The following is a 22,472-nucleotide window of genomic DNA, read 5'->3' on the forward strand; positions in this document are numbered from 1 at the left end:
TTCAATTCAGTTTCACCTCAGCCAACAACAGGAAGTGGATGATCATTACATTTTTACGAAAGTGAAAATTCATGACATCAAGTTCTGTGCGTTTCATTGACAGATCAATGAGAATTCATTCTCAAATCATGAATTACAGTTTCAGTTGACTGAATCTAAAGTGAATTGATCCCCAAACCTATCAATGACAATAAAGAACAAATAGTTTTAACATTTTTTCTCTTTTTTTCTGTTTTTTTTTTTTTTCTTTTTAAAGTTTGGTCGACATGCTGAATCCTTGTGTTTGCAGGTTTGTGGTCATTCAAAAGGAAAAGTACTGAGCGAACCACTCCTGGCGCTGGGCGTCCGGGGAGTCGATGGCAGAGTCCTTTGTTTCAGGAGGGCTTCAGGACGGGAGCGCAAAGCCAGCCCAGCAAAAATAAAAAAAGAAAGAGTCAGGGAATAATCCACAGTTTAATTTAGCATATTTAGTCTTAAACGTGTCTGAATGATGAGGGCAGTGTCTGAGGGATGAAAAGTAAACCCGTACATTTAATCAAGTTCTGTACTTAAGTATGTAATTTTGAGGTACTTCTACACAACTACATTTATTTGGCAGATGCAGTTACTAGTTACTTTACAGTGTGAGATATTCACACAAAATGTATGATCTCATTCTAAAATATGATGCATTGTTGCTGAGTCTTATTTTCTTTAAAAAGATGAATATTTTATTAATACTATTTTCAATGCAGATCACCTCGTTTCAAGTTCTTTCTTTTTTCTTTAAATCAAACTGATTTAAAAAACAGGTTGAATGTGGAATTCTTGCTGTATTTTTTTTTTTTAGGTAAATAAGGTTTTTAGTACCTAGTGTAAACAGTGATGTCTTATCTTACTCATACAACCTTTTGAATGCAGGACTTCTGCTTGTTGTGGAGTACTCTCACATTGTGGTATTTCTACTTTCACTTCTTCCACCTCTGGTGTCTGAGTCTTTTATCCTTTCTGTGTGTTTTGTGCTTAAACTTACATGAGTAACAAAAAGCATTTTTTACAGGCTACTGTCAGACACCAGGCCACGTCTCTTTCTATGCTGAGTGTAATTGTTCTTGTTCTTAACACTAAACCACTTTATGGTTGGATTTGATCCAGGCTTTGCACGAAGAACAGAAATACAACCATAAACAAATCCTGCTGTGAGGGTTTAAAGGTATCTGAATGTGTAGGCTACTTTTATGTCCACAGGGGGGCAGCAAAGTCATTGTCAGACAGACACCATGTGCTGTGTCCCATTTCCACACCGTCAATGCTGCATTTGCCTGTTAACTGGGGCCAAAACAAAACAAAACAAAAATGTTGTTTGTCCCTGTTGCCTCGAAGCTTCCGTCAAGTACAATGCACACACAAAGCAACAGTTACTCATAATAATCTGCTGAGACTAAAAAAACACTCTGATGTGTTGAATTTTCCATATTGGCCTGTAATGGGCCTTTAATGGTGTTTTCAGGATGATAAAGAAACTTCTTTTGTGTGTGTGCATGTGATACGGTATCTGTGCAGCATCTGTGTCGAACAGTTTTTTGGGGGGTTTTTTGAGGAAAATGTCGATAATCAGTGAAAACTGTGCATGTGTATGAAGAGACGAAGCTGTAGCTTCAGGGACATGTTGTTTCCCAAAGTTTGAACTAATTAGGTCGAGTGTGTGCATCTATCAAAACAAACAACTATCGGAGCCACTTTCTTAATTGGCTGCTTCTTAAACAAACAGTCCTATAACCCCAGGGTAATATTTAGTCTTTTTTTTTTTTCGCTTATTTTCTTCACATATCCTCATCAATTACTTCCCAGAAGGCTTCACTCATATTTGTTCAGCCTGATAAATCGTTTTTACACTGAACATGGTCACAATTCAGACTCAAAACAGTCTGTTTTAAGTCTATTAATTTTTTTTATTGCTGCATATACAGTACTTTACATACAACACTTCTACATTAAAAAATAGCACAATTTTAATTTAAATGAAGGAAGATGCAGCTTACTGCATATTAGTGACCAGAACTAGTCCCTGGCACTGCCTCTGTTCAACACCGTGACAGACTGTTTCAAACAGCTCATGCCACAAATCTTCTATTTCCTCTCTCCTCTACACTCACATTCCCATCAGTCCCAGTTGCCCCAGTACAGACTAAAATGAGCCTTATCATTAATGTCCGGACTCTTATAGGCACATCACATCAGACTGTACAGTCTAACGCTCTAATTAATTTAGATAAGGTTTGAAAGCTTTCTGAAGGGTTTAAGAGATGAAGACTCGCAGACCCGATGCTGTGAAAGGGTGAGGTTGACAAACTGCTGATCACTCAGCTGTTAGGAGAAGAGCGACTGTCGGGGCAGAGAGGAACAAAGAGTGTGTGTGGAGAGGAGGGGCGAACCATTTAACGGAGTCTGGAGAACATTTCAAAGCAGATCTGTAATATCTGACCTCATACTGTCATCGCTCGGCTCTGTTGTGTGTCTGCGCGTGTGTGTGTGTGAGTGTGTGTTAATGTAGTGCTCCTGCATTCTTACCAAGAGCAATGAGTTGAATTAATGTGTGTCTTTGTTTCTTAAGAAAACCGGGATCATTTTTAAGAACATTTGTATGAGTGTGATGTGTGTGTGTGTGTTTTGTAACAGCAAAAGGTGTGTCCCATGATGACAAAGGTTCGTCCCGAGCTTTTTGCAAAGCAGCCATCCCATCTTTCTTTACATAAACACCAGAAAAACATGCAGCAGAAAGAAAAAATATCCAAAACATGCTCCCACACACACCCACACACTCACACATGCCATAAACCTAAGCAATGTTGCTTACAAACACACTTTTTGGCATGCAAACACACACACACACACACACTGCACGTATTCACATGAGAAGCATGTTAGACAATTTATCATCATATCAGTTCACAGCACAGGGACCAATCAGAGACGCATTTATTGGAGCATAGAGGTGAGTCGCAGAGCTGATTTCAAAGTAAGACACCACCACACACAGAGAGGACTGTCCATGATAGCAAAAGACAATGTCTACTTCGTTAGAAATTCAAAAGACAAAAATAGTTCATTTATTTTGTATAAAATAATCCATCCCATGTGGACGGGAGGAGGAAAAGTGCAGCGTGTGCAACATGCTGAAAGTCAGATGAAGATGAGGATGGAAAAAAAAAAAACAGAATCAAAAAATGGCACAATGCAACAACACAAAGGTACAACAAACATCAACAGCAAGTTGAATAACTTCCTAAACAGAAAAGGGAAACAGCATGCACACTGTTAACATGTTCAGACTGACGGACACACGAATGTGGAACGGAAAAACTGAAAATAAAAAACATGCCCCTTTTGCATTCCAAGGCCATTCTGTGAAGCTTCGGTTGCATATGGAGCTCGTGTTTATGTCCAGGTTGTTATGTGGCTGTTAGACAGAGACAACAGTCTAGAAATGAGAAGCCTGCTTTTCTCTAACAGTAGCTGAAATCAGTAGCAAACTGTTGTAACCTTTGGTAAATCTGCCACTGTAATCTCTGTAAGATGTAGAACAGTGTGTGAGAACAGAAGGCTTGATGGGTAACCTCAGCTACCGGGAGCGGGCCTTAGCTAATGGTCAGTTCCAAAACCTTAGAGCGTTTGAAGGCTTTTATTTTACACTCTGCAGCTCGTGATGACGGTGATTTCGAGCTGCTCTGGGTTTGTGAAAGGGCCGGACTTGGCACAAAAGGATGAAAATGTTAAACTCCTGTTATTGTTCCATTGAGAAGTTTCTTTATGAAGCCAGAAACAACAGAGTTCTGTTTTTTTTTTTAATCATTTTAAAATACAGTTTCTACATTCATGGTTCGACTCAGGCTGTGAGTCATTTTAGTAAAAGTGCTTTAACCTCTTTAATGCACAGGATTTTCTAATTAAACAGAGGCCTGTGATTGGATGACTGATGCATGGACTGACCAGCTTGATGCCCGTCGGGGCTGAAAAGGTCTCACCTCATAAATTTCTTGGGTTCGGTGGGAGGGGTCGGCGGGGGAAGAGGTTTGTTGGAGTTGAGCTCAAGTTGGTGGAGGGGGGAGTTGGGGATGGGCTCTAGACGGCTGGGCTGGGCTGGGGGCGGGGGCGGGGGCTGTGGGGGCTGCCCACTTCCTGTACCCACCACGCCCATGCCCATACCTGCTGCCTCCAGAGCCCTGAGATTAGGAGAGCTGCTGAATCTGCTGGCTGCTGTTTTCTCATTCTTTTTCTTTTGCTACACAGACAAAAAAAAAAGAAAAGGAGGGGCACGGGGGTCAAAAAAGGAGCAAAAGGGAAGTTTAAACCAAAATAATAATAAAAGATAAGAAGAAATGGAGGGAACAAAAGGGAAAATGAAAAACAGGGAGAGCTCTAAAGGTCGCAACAGTCCAGCCGGTGAGACAGGAAAAGAGCGGCGTGCTAACTTTATCATATTTACATGTTGATCAAAGAAAGAGTGCACGGGTCAGCCTGGAGACTGGCATCACTCAGTCTCAGTCTGAAAGCACCAGTCGCTCTGAGCAGAATGGAAATTCAGATGAGAAGAGATGCGTCAAAGCAGGAAACATCTCACACTAACAAATGGCTTGGAAAGCAAAGGAAAGCCGGAGAAAAAGTCAGGAGGAACAATCGAACCGGGTGGAACAATCACTCGCACGTTAACACACACGTGGTAAATTAAACATAGTGAACACACATCACATTTACTGACATGTGGAAAAAATACATGTAACAGCAAGAACAAAAATACTGGAAGTTATAGAACCTGAGAGATGGAGTCAACAGTTATAGGTATATGTATATATGACCATGCAGTAGGAACCATTCAACTCAGACACACTGTGAAGAATGAAGCATCATGTTATCCAGATGCACTCGCAGCTTTAAAGGCCCTGAAGTTTATTTTCCTCAGTCAGCTTCTCACCATGAATCATGAGATCCTGCATGAGCACAGCGTTCTCTCTCAGTGTTTCGACAGTGTTGGTTACATTGCTTAAAAAATGTCTGTATTTTTTTTTTGTTTTGTTTGTTAGTGCTCTTTTTAACTGGTATGAAGTGGGCGGGGCTCAGTTGGAACAAAGTGATGTCACAAACTTCGATGGACCAATCATGATTTATCAGCACACAGTCCTAACGAAGCAAATTAACTGTGTTGAGTTAATAGTAAATAAATAATACACACATGTAACTGTGTGTTAAAGCCGGTCAAACTACACATTTCTACGATCAGTTTTAGAGAAACTTTTTGAACTGCGACACCTTGTTCTCATTGCTGTGAACAAATGAAACCTTGGTTGGTACAACTGTGAGCCTCCATCTCATACCAGTGATGCTGCCATTTAACAAAAGGGCTAAAAACATTTCCTATAATCATGATGTTTCCTGTGCTCTCGTGCCGTCCTTGAGGAGCTTCGCTTTACAGAAAAGAATAAAGTTGTTAAAGTTGATTTTTCCGTCACCTTTTTACCATCTGCCATAGAGTTTTACTGCTTATCAGTGGAACATCGTAATCTTTTCTGTCGCTGTAGAACAACTCACTTTTGTAAGCGTTTCATTTGTTCAACAGCAGTTGGGTCGTGGTTTACGGCTGTAACAATGCAGAACAGTCTTTTTTAAAAACCTCAGTGCTGATCGTCCTTCTGGTCGATCAGCACTGATGGATGTGAAATGAGATGGAGTGGATATCATCTTTGCTGTGTAGTAGGATAAAGCGTCAGGCTTGTCAGAGCGCCCCTGTGTGTGGTGTGTTACAGGATATCTGGGCCTACCTTGATGAGCGGGTTGATAACTCCTACGTTGGGACTGGCGTTGAACACTTTGTTGAAGTTGGTCTCCCTGTTGACGAGTTCCAGCTGGTAGAACTTCTTATCATCCTGGAGGAGAAAATCATGTTAGCTGACAGCGAGGACAGGAAGGCTGTGGAAGACTCAAGAGACTGAAAATCACACATTTAATGAGTTTTTTTTTTTTTTTTTTGAGGCACGCACACCTCAAAACATTAATTTTAACAATTTTAACTGTCCTCTTGGTCTAAGTCCTTCTTCCCATCAGGATTTCGGACCTGAAAGTTGCCTCTTAAACACTCTGGTGTCAACTTTTTACCAGAAAACAGACTCAAAAACCTCAGAGGCAACAGCACCACACCGTGACAAATGTAAGCTGATTTATAAGGTCACCTTTACAACGTGATTAATGCTTCGAAACCACAGCAGCCTTGTGTTACTGTCAGCTGAGTCCCTGACAAACCCAATGAAAATCACAGCGTTAATGAGGCAAAGCACAGAGTCTCAAACTGTTCAAAAAACAGAAAGTAGAGGCTGGCCATGTCGATGTGAAAGGGCAAAATAGTTCTTAAATAAAGCTTCAAATAAATGTTTATTAAACGTTCTGCTTCAAACGTGAAATTCTGTTGTTCTTCACCATTTAACTTCAACACATTTTAGAATCCAAAAGCCGTGAAAGCCAATAATTTGTATCTGCTTCATTTAGAGAAAAACAGAATGATCTGAGATCTAAAAACAAACAGGAGATGGAGCATTTTTCTTTTCACACTTTCTTTTCCTGTACGTAGTTCCTCTTGTCTTAGGTATTACCTCATCAGCAGCTACCTACCACCAGTTTCTTGACGAGAGCTTCTCTCTCAGAGACCATGTCTTTCAGCTCTGCGATGATCTGCAGGTCTTCAGGACGACTCTCCCTGTTCCTGAACTTCTCCTCTGTTCCTTCCAGCCTGAATGAGGAGACACAAAAAATACAAAGACATGAATACTCTGCACAAAAGATCCACTGAACAGCATTCAGGAAAAAAGGAAAGGTAAGACAGGACCCAGTACCTCTTTCTGAGGAGCGTGCATGTGTCAAATGTATGTTCATGCAAACATCAGTTAACTGTGAGGTAAACTCATTAGGTCCTGCGTTTTATAATGTGAGTGTATTAGATGGAAGAATTAAAAGTGATGAGGACTAAATGCCTGCACCGTAAGTTGGTAAAAAGATGAGTGATTCATAGCTTCTCCTTTTTCATTAGCTTGTGATCAATAAAACAGTAATTGTCTCCGGGCTCTTCCCTGCCTTCTCCTCCTCTCATCACAAAAACTATTCAAAGGTTGTAATTTGAAGCTGTGCAGGTCCTCCACAGGATGTTTGGGTTCTGTGAGTTATTAGAACTTTCAAAGACGTTATAATGGATTTCTGTTGTTTTCCGAAATCACCACATTTCACATCCGATGACATTTTCCCTCTTGCAACACGTGCTGAAGTTCGCTGAGCAGAATGAGATATTCTCCGAGTGAAAAACCACCACTCTTAAATAACACCGTCGACTGGTATATGACTCGTGTTTTGAAACTGTAATAAAATTAAAACAAAAAGCCTTTAAAAGCCTCCATTCAACAACAGTAGTTTATGGAACTAACAGAAACATTTTCTCTGTTTCCCGAAATTTGTCTTTTAAATGTTTTCATGATACAACATGAGATATGAGACATCGTTTGATCCCTACATTATATCATATCCTTAATCAAAACAATCAAAAGTTTCACCGGCAGCTCAGTGAGTTTCAGTAAAAGATTAAACACCAGAAAATGAAGCATAAAGATTAAAATGAAAGAAGAAGCTGCAGAGATGAGGCCTTCTCAGAAACCGACAGAGGTCTGTTTTGATCAAACACGTTTCCCCTGCATGTTTAGCTGTGAGCCTATTTATGGTTTTACCAGTAGCTTATGTGACAGTGAGATAAACAGCCTTTCACCTCCCACACGACCACAGCACAAGCCACTGAGGGGTATCTTTGTGACATTTGTGCCACAGTGTGAAATCACACTTTCTTAAAGGCCGAGTACCAGAGCAGCTTGTCTTCCTGATAAACTGTGGTCCCTCCATGGACTGTCTGTCCACTGCTGCAGTGAGGCTGTGCTCAGTGATACTGATACATCCTGATCTGCAGTTTCATCAGATATACTGTCTGCGCTGGTCCTTCTGTGCGCCTCTGATAGCCGATTCATCCTGTTCCTCACTGTTTGTCAAACATTTTCTGCAGCTAAAACATCAGAGTCTCATCGGCTGCTCGGTTCATGTCGGTGTTGACATAAACTGACTGATACACAGCAAAGAAAAAGCATTTTAGCTTAAACTACAGCAGACATTCTGCAGTATATGTACAATAATTATTTAACTAATTAAAGCAGAATTAACTGCTTTTTTTGGCTGCTCCGACGGTGTCTGTAATTATGGGAGCTATGCTTTATTTGCAGTTGGCATTTTATTAGGTACACCTGGCTAAATAGGCTAAAAATGATAAAGGTTGTAAAGTTCAGGTTTTGTTGAAACTGTTTCACTTGAATGGGACAGTGGTCCTATGGGCAGGAGAACACTGAAGCCAAATGCTCAGAGTCCAACTGTTTTACGCCTGAGTGCCACAGCATCAGCAACCCTTCACTAAGCGGGAAGCCCCTCTGTAACACCCAGCTGGAACGTCAGTGACACGTGAAAGACAAGTCGAGTGTCACCCGTGGCATTTCTCATGTTTTGGGGTTTGTTTCAGATCACATGGACAGCGTGTGGTCCAGGGGCTGGACAAATGTACTAAAAATTATTTATTTATTATCAAAATAACGGCATTTTTCCTTTAAGTGGCTTCTTCTTAGTGTGATGACTCTTAGGTGTAGAAATAAAATAAACGAGGCTTTGATACTGTATGTCCCATAAAAACAACAACACACAACTTAAATGTTAAATGTACCGTCTGTATAAAGACCATAACAGCAGCATAGTGTTATCTACACCTGCCAGAGACAGCTACATCTCCCTAAGGGCTGTGTGATTTGTGTGGTGGCACCGTATTCTGTCCTTACATGAGACTCCCACAAACCACAAGCAAAGAGGGATTTTCAGTCTCGTAAATTTTTAACGACGATGCCCAAAGTTTGAGCACTTTCTTCGTCGTGATGAATTTCGGCTCGTGGGCTGTGCCATCTGCTCTGTTTGAGGAGAAATAGGTTTTTCCTGCGTGTCAGGGTTCCTGCTTAGAGCCCACAGAGTCTTCTTAACTGTGCAGATGTTTCACCGCTGAGATTTAACTGAAATGCAGTGGGGAACAAAGCCATTGTTGCTATGGTTACCTGCAGTTTGGTATACTTGCACTGATTTGACGACTGTTGTTCAAACGTTGGCTGTAATTATGTTTCAGGTGTCTGGATGTGTGGTTTTAACAGACACGTACTGGCTGGACTACGGCTGATGTGGCTACAGATGTGACTATGAACTGCAACTCCAGTTGCCACGACAACCAAAACCCAAACAGACAAAAACTCAAAACCCAAAGACGAGCTTTCTTCCTCCCAGAGGACCAGCCAATGAGACAAAGGACAAAATATTTAAATATTCATGAAGCTTAAACAGCGAGGCATTCTCAGTGGCTGTCGAGGGAGAGGGATTTGTTGGGGAATGGGACTAGGCCGTCAACAACACCCCGATTAATTAGGCGGAAAGAGACTAGTAGTCTGGTAAAGACAGATCTGTGTTTTAGTTAATTAGACGAGAGGATCACCTCTGGGGAAAGTCCCAGAAATGCTTCTTTAGAGGGTAAAGCAAAGGAACGTCCAGAAGATAAAAACTGCTGACCGTTAAAAGTCAGCAGTCCCAGAAAAGTGATCAAAATATCACAGGAAGCAGACTTTGACTTTACTTTACCCTCTACTGTACTGTTATTTATACCAATAAAATATTTATAATTAGGGCCTTAATCACTTTAGTACATACACTCATTTTAAGGTCAAACTCAAACTGTATGCTAAAAGTGCTATGAAGTAAATTATTATAGCCACTTAGGTTACTGAGTTAACTACACCCTTTGGCGAATACCATGAGAAATGACTGAAAGCTTTACAGAATTTAAAGCTAGTAAGTTGAGCTTTTATGCTGTGTTTGTGCAAAAAAAGAGGACAGGACACTTCTTTTGTGAACAGGTTGTGTAGTCTCTGCACTCATTGTGTTGTCATTTTAATTAAAGATCTTGTGTAATACCGCACATAATGTTTAAGCCTGGCACTTCATTTGCAGATGGAATAAGTGGCCAGTAAAAGCTTATCTGACTGATAAATGTTCTCTCTTTGAATGCAGAGCCTCTGTGGTCCAGCAGGTGGTGCTTTGCTCTCAGCTGAGTCAGACTGAAAGGAGGTCAGCTCTGAGGAGGATGCTAGCTTACTGCATGTCTCCTGACTCCTGACTCTCACACTCACATCCCAGAATATGCAGCACAGAGTTTTTCACATGGCTTTTCCGTCTTTAGCTCGTTTTCGTCTGTTGTGCCTCAGTAACTCTTTGGTTTGTCCATTTCTCTAATGCTCTGACATCGACTGCTGCTCACCAGCAAAGAAAAAAAATCACCTTTCAACTCCCTTTCTTTTTTCCTACTGCATCCATCTTCCTCTGTGTTTCTGTCATATAAACTCAACTCTTTTTCTTTAAGTGTAACCTTAACATGTACTGCATCCCCTCAGCTTTCTCTTTATTCTTTCTGTAGGTCCACACATCACTGGCCTCTCCTCAGTATCCTCACAGCATGTCATCAATGATATAAAGCTTCCGATGCATCTGCAGCGATAAAAGACATATTTCCTCGCACTCTTGGAAAGCAAAATGTCTTTGATCCACATTTAATGTGAATCTATACATTATCTTTGATCTCTGTATGTTCCTCAGCTGAGGAAGTTCAAACTTACGACTGACGCTGCGGCACATGACTTGAGTTTGATGGTGTAAAGATCATCAGATTTAAATGTTTTAAGGCTTTCAAGCATCCAAGGTGGTTAAACCCTCAGTTTTCAAACGTATGATCCTACATCACTGCCTCTGAACTGATTTTACAGTAAAACAACCATAAAGTTTAAATTTAATATTTCATTAAACTAATATGCCACAATTTGACGTGGAGCGTTTTTTGGGACTGTTTTTATTTGATGCTCGCTGCTTAAAAAAAGCATTGTTTCCTCTGTGGCTTCAGATTCAAGTGTGTCGCACTCGTGGTTTATACTTCGGTTAACAGCCCTGTTTGGACTGAATGAATAAACAAAACATAACAGCGTTCAGGTGGAGACATCAGGCTCTGCTCACTGTGGGTGAAAAACTACTGGAAAGTTTTTACAGTTTATGTGACGCAGCCATGTTGATGCACATCACCAATCACTATAACATGAAGTCAGTGCATACCACAGGACAATGTGTGAGAGACACACATGAAGGCACATTACACCTCGTGCATATGGAATCAGACGCACTAGACAATGCTGGCATTTGTGTTTCCCTTTCCTCCCTCTTTATGTTTGATTTCACGGAGTAATTCAGTCTTTCTGTGTTTTGCTTTGTCTTGAAAATTCATTATTTCCAGGAGAATGTGGTTCAGGTACAGACTGACGGAGCACGGGCCTCGAACTGCGGTAAATCTCTCGGTGCTGCCTTTCATGGTGAGCCAGTTTCTTCACGCACCGTCGTGCTTGGTGCAGCTGTTTATAACGTACGACATAAGCAATATGATTATGTGAGAAGAAAACAATTCATCACGGCCCCCTGCTATTTATACCCCACTTCACCTGACGCATGTGAAAATGAAAACAGTCTGCATGGCTGTGCCTGCTCCTATATGACTAACAACTGAAGGTGTATTTATATTATGGTCTAATTGTCCATAATGCAGTGACTGCAGAGGTCCCTGCATGGACACACAGGAAAAGCACAGTTTTTCCATATTTGATCAAAGTAGATGAAATGAACAAAGATGCTAAAGATGTGGATAAAGAGTTAAATCTGCGGAGGAGACACGAGCGAGCAGGAGTGATCGGGCAGGTGTGAACGCCTCGTCTCTTATTCTCCCAGGAGAAAACCTGTCTGTTGTGTTATGTTTCCACTCGGCACCTGACAACACACAATCACATTATCTAGGCCGAATACGTTGACCCGTGCTCATGGCACGCACGAGCTGAGAATCAGATAAATGTTATTCCTCTGTGCCATTGACCTTCATCGGTGCACAGCTGTTTGAAGACACCACACAAGCACACGGCGTATTTAAATCTGTGTACATACAGAATCTGAAGCGCGGAGATCTTGTCTTTGAGAACTTCCTGGGCTTTGTTGAAGTCTGACAGCATGTTCTGCGTCTCTCTGCTGTGGACGGCGCTCAGCTCGGCAAGCTCCCTCTCGTGCCTCTTCGTCAGCTCTTGTTCGTGAGCCCTGAAGAGACAGAAGAGACGGACAGTTGAGTTTCTGAAAGACGAGCGCGATCATGGGTTTAAGTTAGGGCAGCATTTTCATTATCAATTCATTTGCCAGTGATTTTCTCGATGAATTGTTCTGAAAATACCAGCCACAGTTTCCTAAAGAACAAGGTAACTTTTCTGAACTGTTTATTTTGTCCAACCAACAGTTTAAAACCAAATGATATTCAGTTTAAAAACACACACGACAGAGAAAAGCAGCGACCAATAAATTATCCCACCATTGCTCTGAATCAGATACCACAGCAACATTATTTCTAGTTTTTGGTCAGTACTAATACTGAGGAGCAATGTTTTTACAATGGGCTCCTCTCTTTGTTTTGTTTGTTTACACAAAAACTCCACACGGCCCCTTATTTCCAGTACTTGAGTAAATGTACTGAGGCTTTCTTTTTTTTTTTTTTTATTTTGGTATATCAGGACTCTTTGTTTTATATTTTATGTCGCCAGACTGTAAATAATAATGAACAAAAGCACAAACAAACTTCATTACGTCAAAGTTTGATCACCTTGGCTTTCGTATGTCACGTCATGTCGCGTCACGGCGCGTGGCAGGACTTGGACATACAACTTACATCACAATTCAAGCTCGAGGATAGAGCAAGGCATGTTGCGGCTCAGGAATAACTCACATTTAATTTATTTATCTTTTAAATGGATGACATTTTCCTTTTAAGACTTAATCAGGAGCTGCAGACTCTTCCTTCTCCGTCTGTCTCTCCCAGGAGAAGCGAACATAATGGATTGCCCCACGGAGGAAATGTTGGTGAGATTAGAAAAGGGAGGCAGAATGAATTCAAAGACCAATACTGCATGAAAACATACTGTGAATCCAATTATTCACATTCAGACATGTGAGTTATACGTTTGAGCCAAAGCAGGATGAAACGAGACAACATGAAAATGCATCCAAACACAAATGTGCAAAAAATGACATGTATGTGTACTTGATGTTCACATGATGCAGAACGTAAGTGCAGCAGTGTGTGGATGGTGTAATAAACTATTCATATTATGAAATATTTTCAATATACCAACACAAGGTTTTGCTGTGGGAGGAAATGAGCTAAATGAAGAGGGAAATGATGGAAACTGGGAATAAAAGGCGATAACAGTGAAATGAGGAGGAGAAAGAGGCTGATGAAAGGGATGAAGGAGGATGGAGGAGAAACATGGCTGCCTGTCTGCCTCTCACTCCGACTGGGCCAACTCCCCCTGAGGGCCGCACATCTTATCTCTCTCTGCTTCCTCTTTATTTATTTATCAGCCTATTTTTATCCCTGTGACCAGGATTCAGACGGAGAGTTACGTAACAGAGGGAGAAATGTGCTGCGCATGAGCCTGCAAGCAGAGAGGGGAGGACGCATATACATAAAGGCAAACAGCACAGGGAAACATGTTAGAGAACAAAGCACCATGGGAGAAGCTATCAAACATACACACATGCAGATAAACCTTCAAACACATACACACACACACACACACGCATACATCCATGGTTACAGATTGATTCTAATGAGCGGCTGGACCACATTAGCCATACAGCACGTTAAAAAATTCATAACATGCTGCAGGGAACAACATGATTATAGATTCCATTCTGCTTTTACCCTAAATAACCTTCACGTCTCCTGATCAATGGGCTCCTGACACTGGTCGAAAGAAAGAGGGAGACAAAGACTGTGTGTGTGTGTGTGTGTGTGTGTGTGTGTGTGTGTGTGTGTGTGAGACAGACTGATCTGCTTCGTCTGTTCTTTTCTTTCTCTCTCTTTCATCTTTCATGGTGTGCTTTCATCAGGACTGGAGCAGAGCAGGATTGCAGAAACTATCGTCACCCGAATAAAATCAGTGAAATCAAATTCAGCAACATACAGTGATGACAGGGGCCACCAAGAGGAGGAAGGGCTGAGTGTGTGACTGCCTGATTGGAGAGGTGGGGAGTTTACATATGGAGGGGTTTACATATTCAGACTATCCTGAAATGTCAGAGATAATGCGTTGTTAACGTTTAGGGAAAAGAAAAGAACAGAAACACATTTACTTGCTTTCAAATGGTGTTTTAAGTGGGTCTGCTGCATCATTTGAAATTTGATCACTGGACCATTTGTTCAGTCTGTGTTGATTCACCCCAAACACCCAACGTACTGACGGTGCAGACACTGAAAGCTGAAACATTTTGTCTTTCAATCACACCAATCTAAGGTGAATTTGTTTCCCTTTACTCTGTGGGCGACTGTGCCACCTGTAAAATTTGCCTTGTGTTCTGAACAAATGGAAAATAAACTTGGATCCTCTAACTCTTTTCCTTGAGTCACTGAACTGTACAGTGTCTGGTTGTCAGTAGTATTGCATTGTTTTGTGCTGTGATCCTTTCAGCTCTGAGCGCTGGCTCATACCTTATCTGCTGATTGGCTTCACTGCGGATCTTGAGCACCTCCTTGCCCTTGAGCTCCAGCTCTTTAGTCAGAGTGCTGATGTTCTCGTTGAGCGTGTGGATCTGGTGGTCCAGCTGAGCGATGTGGTTCTTCCTCCTGGACACCTCCTCCTGCAGCTCGGTGATCCGGCCCAACAATTCACGCTCCTGGGAAGAGGAAAAAAGAATAAAAATATATATAATTATATATCTCTGCATTTAGACGAGCTGATGTCCCACAGCGTGAGCTCTCCCTCCCTGAATTTGTGGGTCTTTTAAAACTTTACCAGTGAAACGTCTTTTGTTTTTTCCTAAACATACTGTACTAAATTTTGAGTGAAATGCTTCACATACATAACTGTGGGTGGACGAAATTAAACTAATCCAAAAGTTTGGATGTGATGAGCTTAGTGAAGGGCTGCAGCGTTGGATGTACACCCAGTGTGTCACCAGGTGTATGGTGCATAATAAGCTGCTAATTCAGTATAATGGTCTGATTTTGGCCATGGTTTAATTTTATATGATGGAACATAAAAAATGAACTCGACCTACAACGTGGAAGTTTGAAAGGCAGAGTTCTTGTGGAGTTGTATAACGTGTGTGTATGTGTGAGGTTTCTTCAGCAGCACAGAGTGGGCCCATAATTAACCGAAAGTAGTGATTAGTGCACAATAAGTGCGTCACAGTCACGCTGGTAAACTAACAATGAATGTTGATGAATGAACTGACAATAAATAGTAATATTCATCTATTTTACTGCAGTGAACTGTAATCATAAAAACCCACGTGTACACTCTCACTTTCACTCCACGTCAGAAATACACTGCTTGGTCCCTGTGGGTAAATTACAGTGGGTTTTCTGTTTTACTTCATTACTTAAGTGCCGCTTTAGAAAATGCTTACACAAAACAAAACAAACAAGAATGAGTGTATTAATATGACATCGATTAGACCTTTAATTTGTAGGGATCGTGGCAGTTCTGCTGACACTAAACTGTGCCCTGTGAAACACGTGAGCACCGGCTGATATCAAACGTCTTTTTTAAAGATTAGATTCATTCACAAGTCTGACAAAAAATAAAATTTCAGTTATCAGCGCTGTACAAGGATTCAGATCCTTCAGAAGCTCGTCTGAATCCCTCACTCAGCTCATGAATGATCGCAAAGTCCTCAGATCAGTGAATGACTCCATGTAAACAATGACCATCTCTCCAAATTACTCACGACCTCCCGCAGAGCTGCCCTTTTCTTCCGAGCTGCACACTGACACAAGATCTGGCTTTTATTCGTTGTGATTTGAAAGTGAGAAAATGAACAAGTGATTTTCTCAGCCGGGTGGGTGTGAACGGTGCGTAGGTTCAATCAAGCGCTCGCACAAAGACGACACACAGCCTGTCGACTTTTACAATGAGTCCATTATTGGAACGTCACTTAAATGAGTGAGTCACAGATTCTAAAACTTAGCGAACGCGAGGAACTCTTGTTGTTTGTCCACAGATTTTACACACAGAGGCCTGTCTGCTCATGAAAAAGGAGAACTACTCAGCCTGTGAAAACATTTTTATGACAACGCAGCTGCATTTAGGGGAAATGCAGGATTGAGGTTTTGACTGATACCTCATTTACACCAGAGAAAAGCACACAATAACACTGTGAAAGAATTATCTTAGTTAAAGTCTATTCTCTTTCATTTAGCCTCTGTTCATTTATTCAGGAAGTGTCTACACAAGGTCGTTTACGGGTCAACATAGTTCACAGCTGCTCCATTCCATCAGCAGTAGCCATGGCAACCAAGAACCAAGGCTACCACAGGGGCCTGACGGATAGGCAGCCGTGAGGAGGAAGATGTAAACATCCAGGATAGGTATGCAGAGCCATAAAGCCTCATGGACATTTAGTTATACAACCTCCCTCTTCAATAAGACAGAAGACAAGAGATGCACAGCGTCTGCAACAAGCAGATCGGAGCTGGCAATAAGAATGAATGTATTAGGTTTTTCAGAAAGAGACTAAAAGCTTTGGAATAAGTTGGACCTACAAACCATTAACATGCAAAAGTTTAGTGTTAAAACCCACATGATGACAGGAGGCAGAGCGGGCCTGGTTTGCCAAATTGATCATTATGATTAGAGACTTGAATGAAGGGGCAAAGAAAGACAAAGATGTAATCTGAACTCTGATGCAACCACTCTGCAAAAATCACATTCAACTTGTATCTGTAACAGTTTGTGCCAAGGGCTGTGTTCACACCGAATATCCAAAAGCCATAATCTTGTATAATGGCCTTGTATTCGTATCCTCCTGTCTCACTATCTGCCTCTGTCTGAGTCTCCCTCAGCATCTTAATTTGATGTAATTGGCTGATTTCTGCTGTCCATAAAACTGGCAGCGCAATTAAGCACAATGAGGACAGGGCAGACTCATCTCTAATGACTCATTTACTCATTTTACTCTCCATCTCGTCAAACTCCTGGCTTCACTCTAGGAGCAGAGGAGGCACAAAAACAAGTTAACGAGAAAGGGAGGGAAAAAAAAAGATGACAAAAAAGAAGAAAGTAGAAAATAGAAGAAATAAAATTGACCTTAATTGGCTTATTTCAGGGAATTCAGGACTACTTGAAAAGTATGAATCGTATTATTTGGGAGTTTTTTCAACATCTAGTCCCTGCTGGATGTTCACACTGGCGGCAGATGAATGGTGTTGACTTTGGGCTGGTTTGGGGCGCTGAGATTTATTTCTTTTCTCATCTTGTCGGTGTTGCTCCGTCATCACTTTTTACCCTCCCTGTCTCTTCTCTCTTTCACCATCTCTCTTTGTAATCTTACTTTCTCTTCCACTTCAGACGTCTTAGTTAAAATAAGCAGTGAAACAGTGAGCAGCTCTTTTGCCGCCACCCCCCCCCCCCCCCCATTCTCATTTTTAGGTCTTTGAAAAATAAATAAGGTTTTCAAATATTTATCAAGCAAAGGCATTAACCAGTCGAATCTTAAGACTGAATCAGGGTGTGATTTCCTTATCTACTGAAAATGGACTTTTATTTTTCATAAAGGGATGATGGATGGATGTTAGCTGGGAAGTGTCATCCATCCTGCTTGATTGACAGTTTACTGTATTATTGATCTGTACTACCCTGGCCATCTATAAAATGATTTTATTTTTTTTATCATTAAGAATGTGATGTTTATCTTTAGTCTCCATGGGCAAAGCAGAAAATCCTCACTGAAGAAGTTTGTATCAGCAAATGTTTTTCTTATCAAAATACTTGGTAAATTTTCTGTTAATTGACTAATTGATTAATAGACTAATAATTTCAGCATGATTTCATACTCACGAGAACAAAGACAAAAAAAATAAGAGGTGACATACTGAAATAAAAAAGAATAAAATGACATGGCAGCTCTGGATAAATAAAATTATCTGAGGTTCAAAGTGAAACAGACATAAAACAATATAATGGAAACAGAACAGGATGAATACTGTGTCAACAGACACTGACGATGTGATAACTGATCACACAGCTCTGTTAGATCAAACACAGTCAGTCTTCACAGAGACAGATGATGATGTGTACACACAGACAGACACACACACACACCCAGACACAGCCCTGTGCTTCATCAGTCTCTCCCTCTCCGTCCATTAAGCAATCGGAGGTATAAAAACATTATTTAACACAGCGTGACGACTGTCTGCTGCTGAGCTCTTCCACTCCGATGACTCAGCTCAGGAAGTTTCCGTTTATTTGCCATTCAGGCTCCGGCATAGTAAACAAAGAATTAACGTAAACACAAACTCTCGATGTCTCTGTTTCTACAAATTCTACATTCAGCATTTTAACACAAGTATAACTCTATTATCCCGAAAGGAAATTCACTGGGTGGGTTACAGTTTGTGCCGTGAAATCTGATGGATTATTTCAGAGCACAAATGAAGACAAACAGAGCTCATCATCGCAGATGGTGAAAGGACAGAAAGGATAATGTTACTTTCAAATCAGAGCTGATAGACAGTGACACACACTCCTCTCTCTCTGTCCGCCCTCACAAACAGAGGCAAAAACATCCAAAACAGTTTCCTCAAAAAACAGAGGAAGAAAGTGTTTGTTCAGCTCATTGTGGTTGAAAGATAAACAGTCAGAGCCTTGCATCTGGTTTTGATTGATTCCAATACGACAGCGAACGGACACGAGAGCGTGCTCTGATTTTCAAAGTGAAATGTGCCAAAAGTTCAAAATATCCTAAATATTACGTTGCATGAAGCACTGACATCACGTTTAAACACACAAGGCTTTAAACATTTCTGCTGCCTGATCTGAATCACTGTGATTTAGTCTCAGCTGGAGAATATGTGAAAAGTGTTTGCATCTCATCACATACGGAGGAAATAGTTCAGTACTGTTCATTACTAATTAAAAAACTAAAATCTTTTTATGTGGCTTCCTGGGACAAAATCTGACTAAATGAAAACCTGTGACACAACGTGAATGTACTCGGGGGCTCAGAAGAAGCGTGTGCGCCGCAGGACAGTAACAGAGACGACTGACATCTGAGGCTTTTTTGTTTTTTGCTGCGTTTGCTGCAGACTTACAGCAGACAGGCAGTTCAGCCTGTAACACTCGACTATTAGCCCTTATTGACTCTCTATCGCCTTGGCAACTAAAGATGAGAAGGACTGATGGCGAGGTGTGGGGTGTATTAAAGACAACCAGCTGTGTGTCTCTGCTAGAACATCTGTATCATGAGGTGATGAGAGAGGAACCCATGGTGTTTGGGATAATTAGGAAGATTTACAGGAGATGGTAAAAGGGTAGCCTGCCAGGTGGTGTGTGTGTGTGTGTTCGTGTGTGCGTGTGTGTGTGTGCGCGCGCGCGCGCGCGTGTGTGTGTGTGTGTGTGTGTGTGTGTGTGTGTGTGTGTGTGTGTGTGTGTGTGTGTGTGTGCGTGCGTGTGCGTGTGTGTGTGTGCGCGCGCGTGTGTGTGTGTGTAATGGAGAGTCGGTGGCAGGTGTTATCTGAGACATGCTGGCTACATCATCTAATATTGTCTCCATGCCAGTCTAATTTCTGTTAGATAGCCAGTAAGACAGGAACAACACTGTTGAATAATAAATACAAACAAACAAAAACTCTAAACATTAAAAACAGCTGCTGCTGTGTGACATGGGAAAGAGCAGATACAGTATTTGTGTGACTGTTACTGTGACTGTGGGTGGGTTCACATCAGATGGTTTGTTTTTTTCCTTAAATTCCTTTAATTTTCTTGACTTAACCACGATCAAAAACGTTATATTTTGCTGATCAACCAATCGATTAATTGACGAATCGCTTCAGCATCATTTTGGTTTACTGCAAAAATCATGTTTCAATCTAAAACTACTGGTGTTGGAAGCAGCACCAGTGAAATGATTCTCTCACTAAAACACCTTCCCTGAGGGTGAATGTGTTTAATAGCGTGAAACAAACGCTCTGGAAGCCTATTCAGAGGTGTCTACTTTGGTTTTTGATTTACTCCTGTCACATAATCTTCACTGTGGCCATGAAAGACAGAGAGCATGCTGCAGCGTGGAGTCACTCATCACTGTGCTGTTGTTTGTGTGCAGCAGTTAAGTGACTAAATGTGTCGAGATAAACAAAAAGAAGGTGGAAGTTATGAATTATACTCGTACAAGTAACAAGTTCAGGCTGTTATAACACGTCCAGCAGCACAGGGATGTGCAGAAGACGGTTCGGGATAATGGTTTCAGATACATCATTAGGTCCTACCTGTATCCGGTTGTTCTCCAGCGTTTTCTCCAGCTCCGCTTTGGCAGCAGCTGACTCCTGATGGTGAGTTTGTTTCAGGTGTTCGATGGCTGATGCGTGGATGTGGTTCAACTCTGATCGCAGGGAGGCTGATGGGAAAAAAAAAAAAACAAAAGAAATGAAAGAAAAGGGCGTTTGTGCAGAAAATATTACACATGAAGAAACAAAGCCTGCGTGTGAGACTCAGATCCAGTGAGATGTTTCCTCCCACCTTTGGTCTGCTGGCAAAAAAAAAGTGTTCATTAGCTGCAAAGGAATTTTTATTACAAAATATATAAATAAAATCTTTTTTTGCTTTGCACATAAAGAAAAGTGCCTCCGCCGCCTTTACCCAAGTGGCCTTTAATCCTCGCTCCGATGAACACATATTATTGCAAACAGTCTAATGGTTTAGAGAAGCACAGAGCAGGAACACACACTGTTATCAGCTTTCTACTTCAATGTGACATCAGAATAAAAGCATTTCTGACTGACCACTGCAGTTCTCAAACTGAATGAACATGTAGAAGATAAACACATAATACACACATGTACTGTATGTACACGCCCATTCACACACAGGGAGAGGATGAAGGGAAGTAAGAGAGGGAGAGCGATAAAGATAAAAAGGTAATAAAAAGATGTCAGGATGTGGGAAGTGAGAGATGGATGGAAGCAGCTCTCCAGTGTCAGGACCATGACATGAAGGTTAATGGAAGACCATTTATCACAGCACAGTACTGGTGTGTTAGCACAAAAAAAAACTGGGTAAGACTCAGATTTTCCAGCACTTTTATAGATATTCTGGTGCAACTTAGACTTCAGAGCCCAGCTGATGTCCTCATTTCACTTTACAAACTCTTCTTAGCATAGATTTTAACTGTTGTCTCTACATCATGTTATATAAAAACTCAGACTGAACCTATTTCCTAAATTTCCTAAAATTTCCACTGTCAAATATCTGCATTGGCTAAAGACGGAGCAGTAACGCTGCAGTCTGTGTTGTAAGGATGGCAGTTTATTTCTGTCTAAAGCTTCGCATCTCAAACAACATCCAAATGTCTGGTGTTCCACTCTGTGCTGAAGTGAAAAACATGTTGGACAGAATAACAAAGCCAAATGTAAAATTACAGCACTTATTTATAGAAAGCACTGTTAATCCTCCATTATTTCAGAGGGACAGAGCTTCCACTCCGGCCCTGACGCAGCGTAAAACATCATTCTGGTTTTTCACGATTATTCTCCATGACCTAAAACTAATATTCCTCATCCTTTTTATGTCCCTCCTCTATTGTCCATAATGTTCTAGACAGTTTATTCATGGTATCATCTGTCTGTGAATTTGAAATAAAGAACAGTAAAAGATGGAAACGTCCCGCCTACACCACAGAACCCGTGTGTCGAGTCGTCGACCTGATAAGCTAATCAAGGGACTTGTTACATAAAGCCGAACATTAATGAGGAAAAAGTAAAGTTTAACTCTGTAGTAACTTATGTTGACAAAGAATTATACTATTAGTTTACGTGACCATGGTGATGCATGATGCTGCCTCTTTCTGTTAATGCTTTGTAATATTTGTACCTTACATTTTTACTTTGAGGTCTGCAAGCACTCATTCTTTGAGTAGAGTTTCATAGACATCACTTTTTCTACATCAAAGGATAAAAAGAGTTTCTTTATTTTTTATGCATGCACCCACACACACACTGTGACCCTACCCAGCATGGCTTTGCCCTCATCCTCCAGTTCAAAGCGGAGTGTTTGCAGCTCTTGTTCTGACTGCTGTTTGAGCGTCTCGATGCTCTGGCGGTGAGCCTCTCTGAGAGACTGCAGCTCCGCATGGTGATGATGGCGGAGACGCTCCTCCAAGTCCTGACGGAGGGAAGAGAAGGGGACAAAAGGTGGGGGGGTTAGAGAGGATGAACGAAATCAACAGAGAGGGAGGAGAGCAGGGAGAAAGAGAGAGGGAGGGGAAGAGCG

The 22,472-nt window shown here is 41.3% G+C and overlaps 1 protein-coding gene across 1 annotated transcript in view; it reads right to left on the bottom strand.

Moving 5' to 3' along the window:
- Positions 1 to 272: 272 nt before the first annotated feature.
- fam184ab (family with sequence similarity 184 member Ab) overlaps positions 273 to 22,472 on the bottom strand; it is a 56,834-nt gene continuing 34,634 nt past the window's right edge. The window contains exons 14-22 of the mRNA XM_041064562.1: positions 22,211 to 22,364; positions 20,474 to 20,601; positions 14,696 to 14,880; positions 12,109 to 12,255; positions 6,640 to 6,757; positions 5,796 to 5,900; positions 4,169 to 4,261; positions 4,005 to 4,114; positions 273 to 383 (exon numbers count right to left, since the gene is read on the bottom strand). Coding sequence (XP_040920496.1) covers positions 302 to 383; positions 4,005 to 4,114; positions 4,169 to 4,261; positions 5,796 to 5,900; positions 6,640 to 6,757; positions 12,109 to 12,255; positions 14,696 to 14,880; positions 20,474 to 20,601; positions 22,211 to 22,364 — 1,122 coding nt within the window. The 3' untranslated portion in view covers positions 273 to 301. The remainder of the gene's footprint in view (positions 384 to 4,004; positions 4,115 to 4,168; positions 4,262 to 5,795; positions 5,901 to 6,639; positions 6,758 to 12,108; positions 12,256 to 14,695; positions 14,881 to 20,473; positions 20,602 to 22,210; positions 22,365 to 22,472) is intronic.

Source organism: Toxotes jaculatrix, chromosome 19, assembly GCF_017976425.1.
Source record: "Toxotes jaculatrix isolate fToxJac2 chromosome 19, fToxJac2.pri, whole genome shotgun sequence".
NCBI classification, from domain to species: Eukaryota; Metazoa; Chordata; class Actinopteri; family Toxotidae; genus Toxotes; species Toxotes jaculatrix.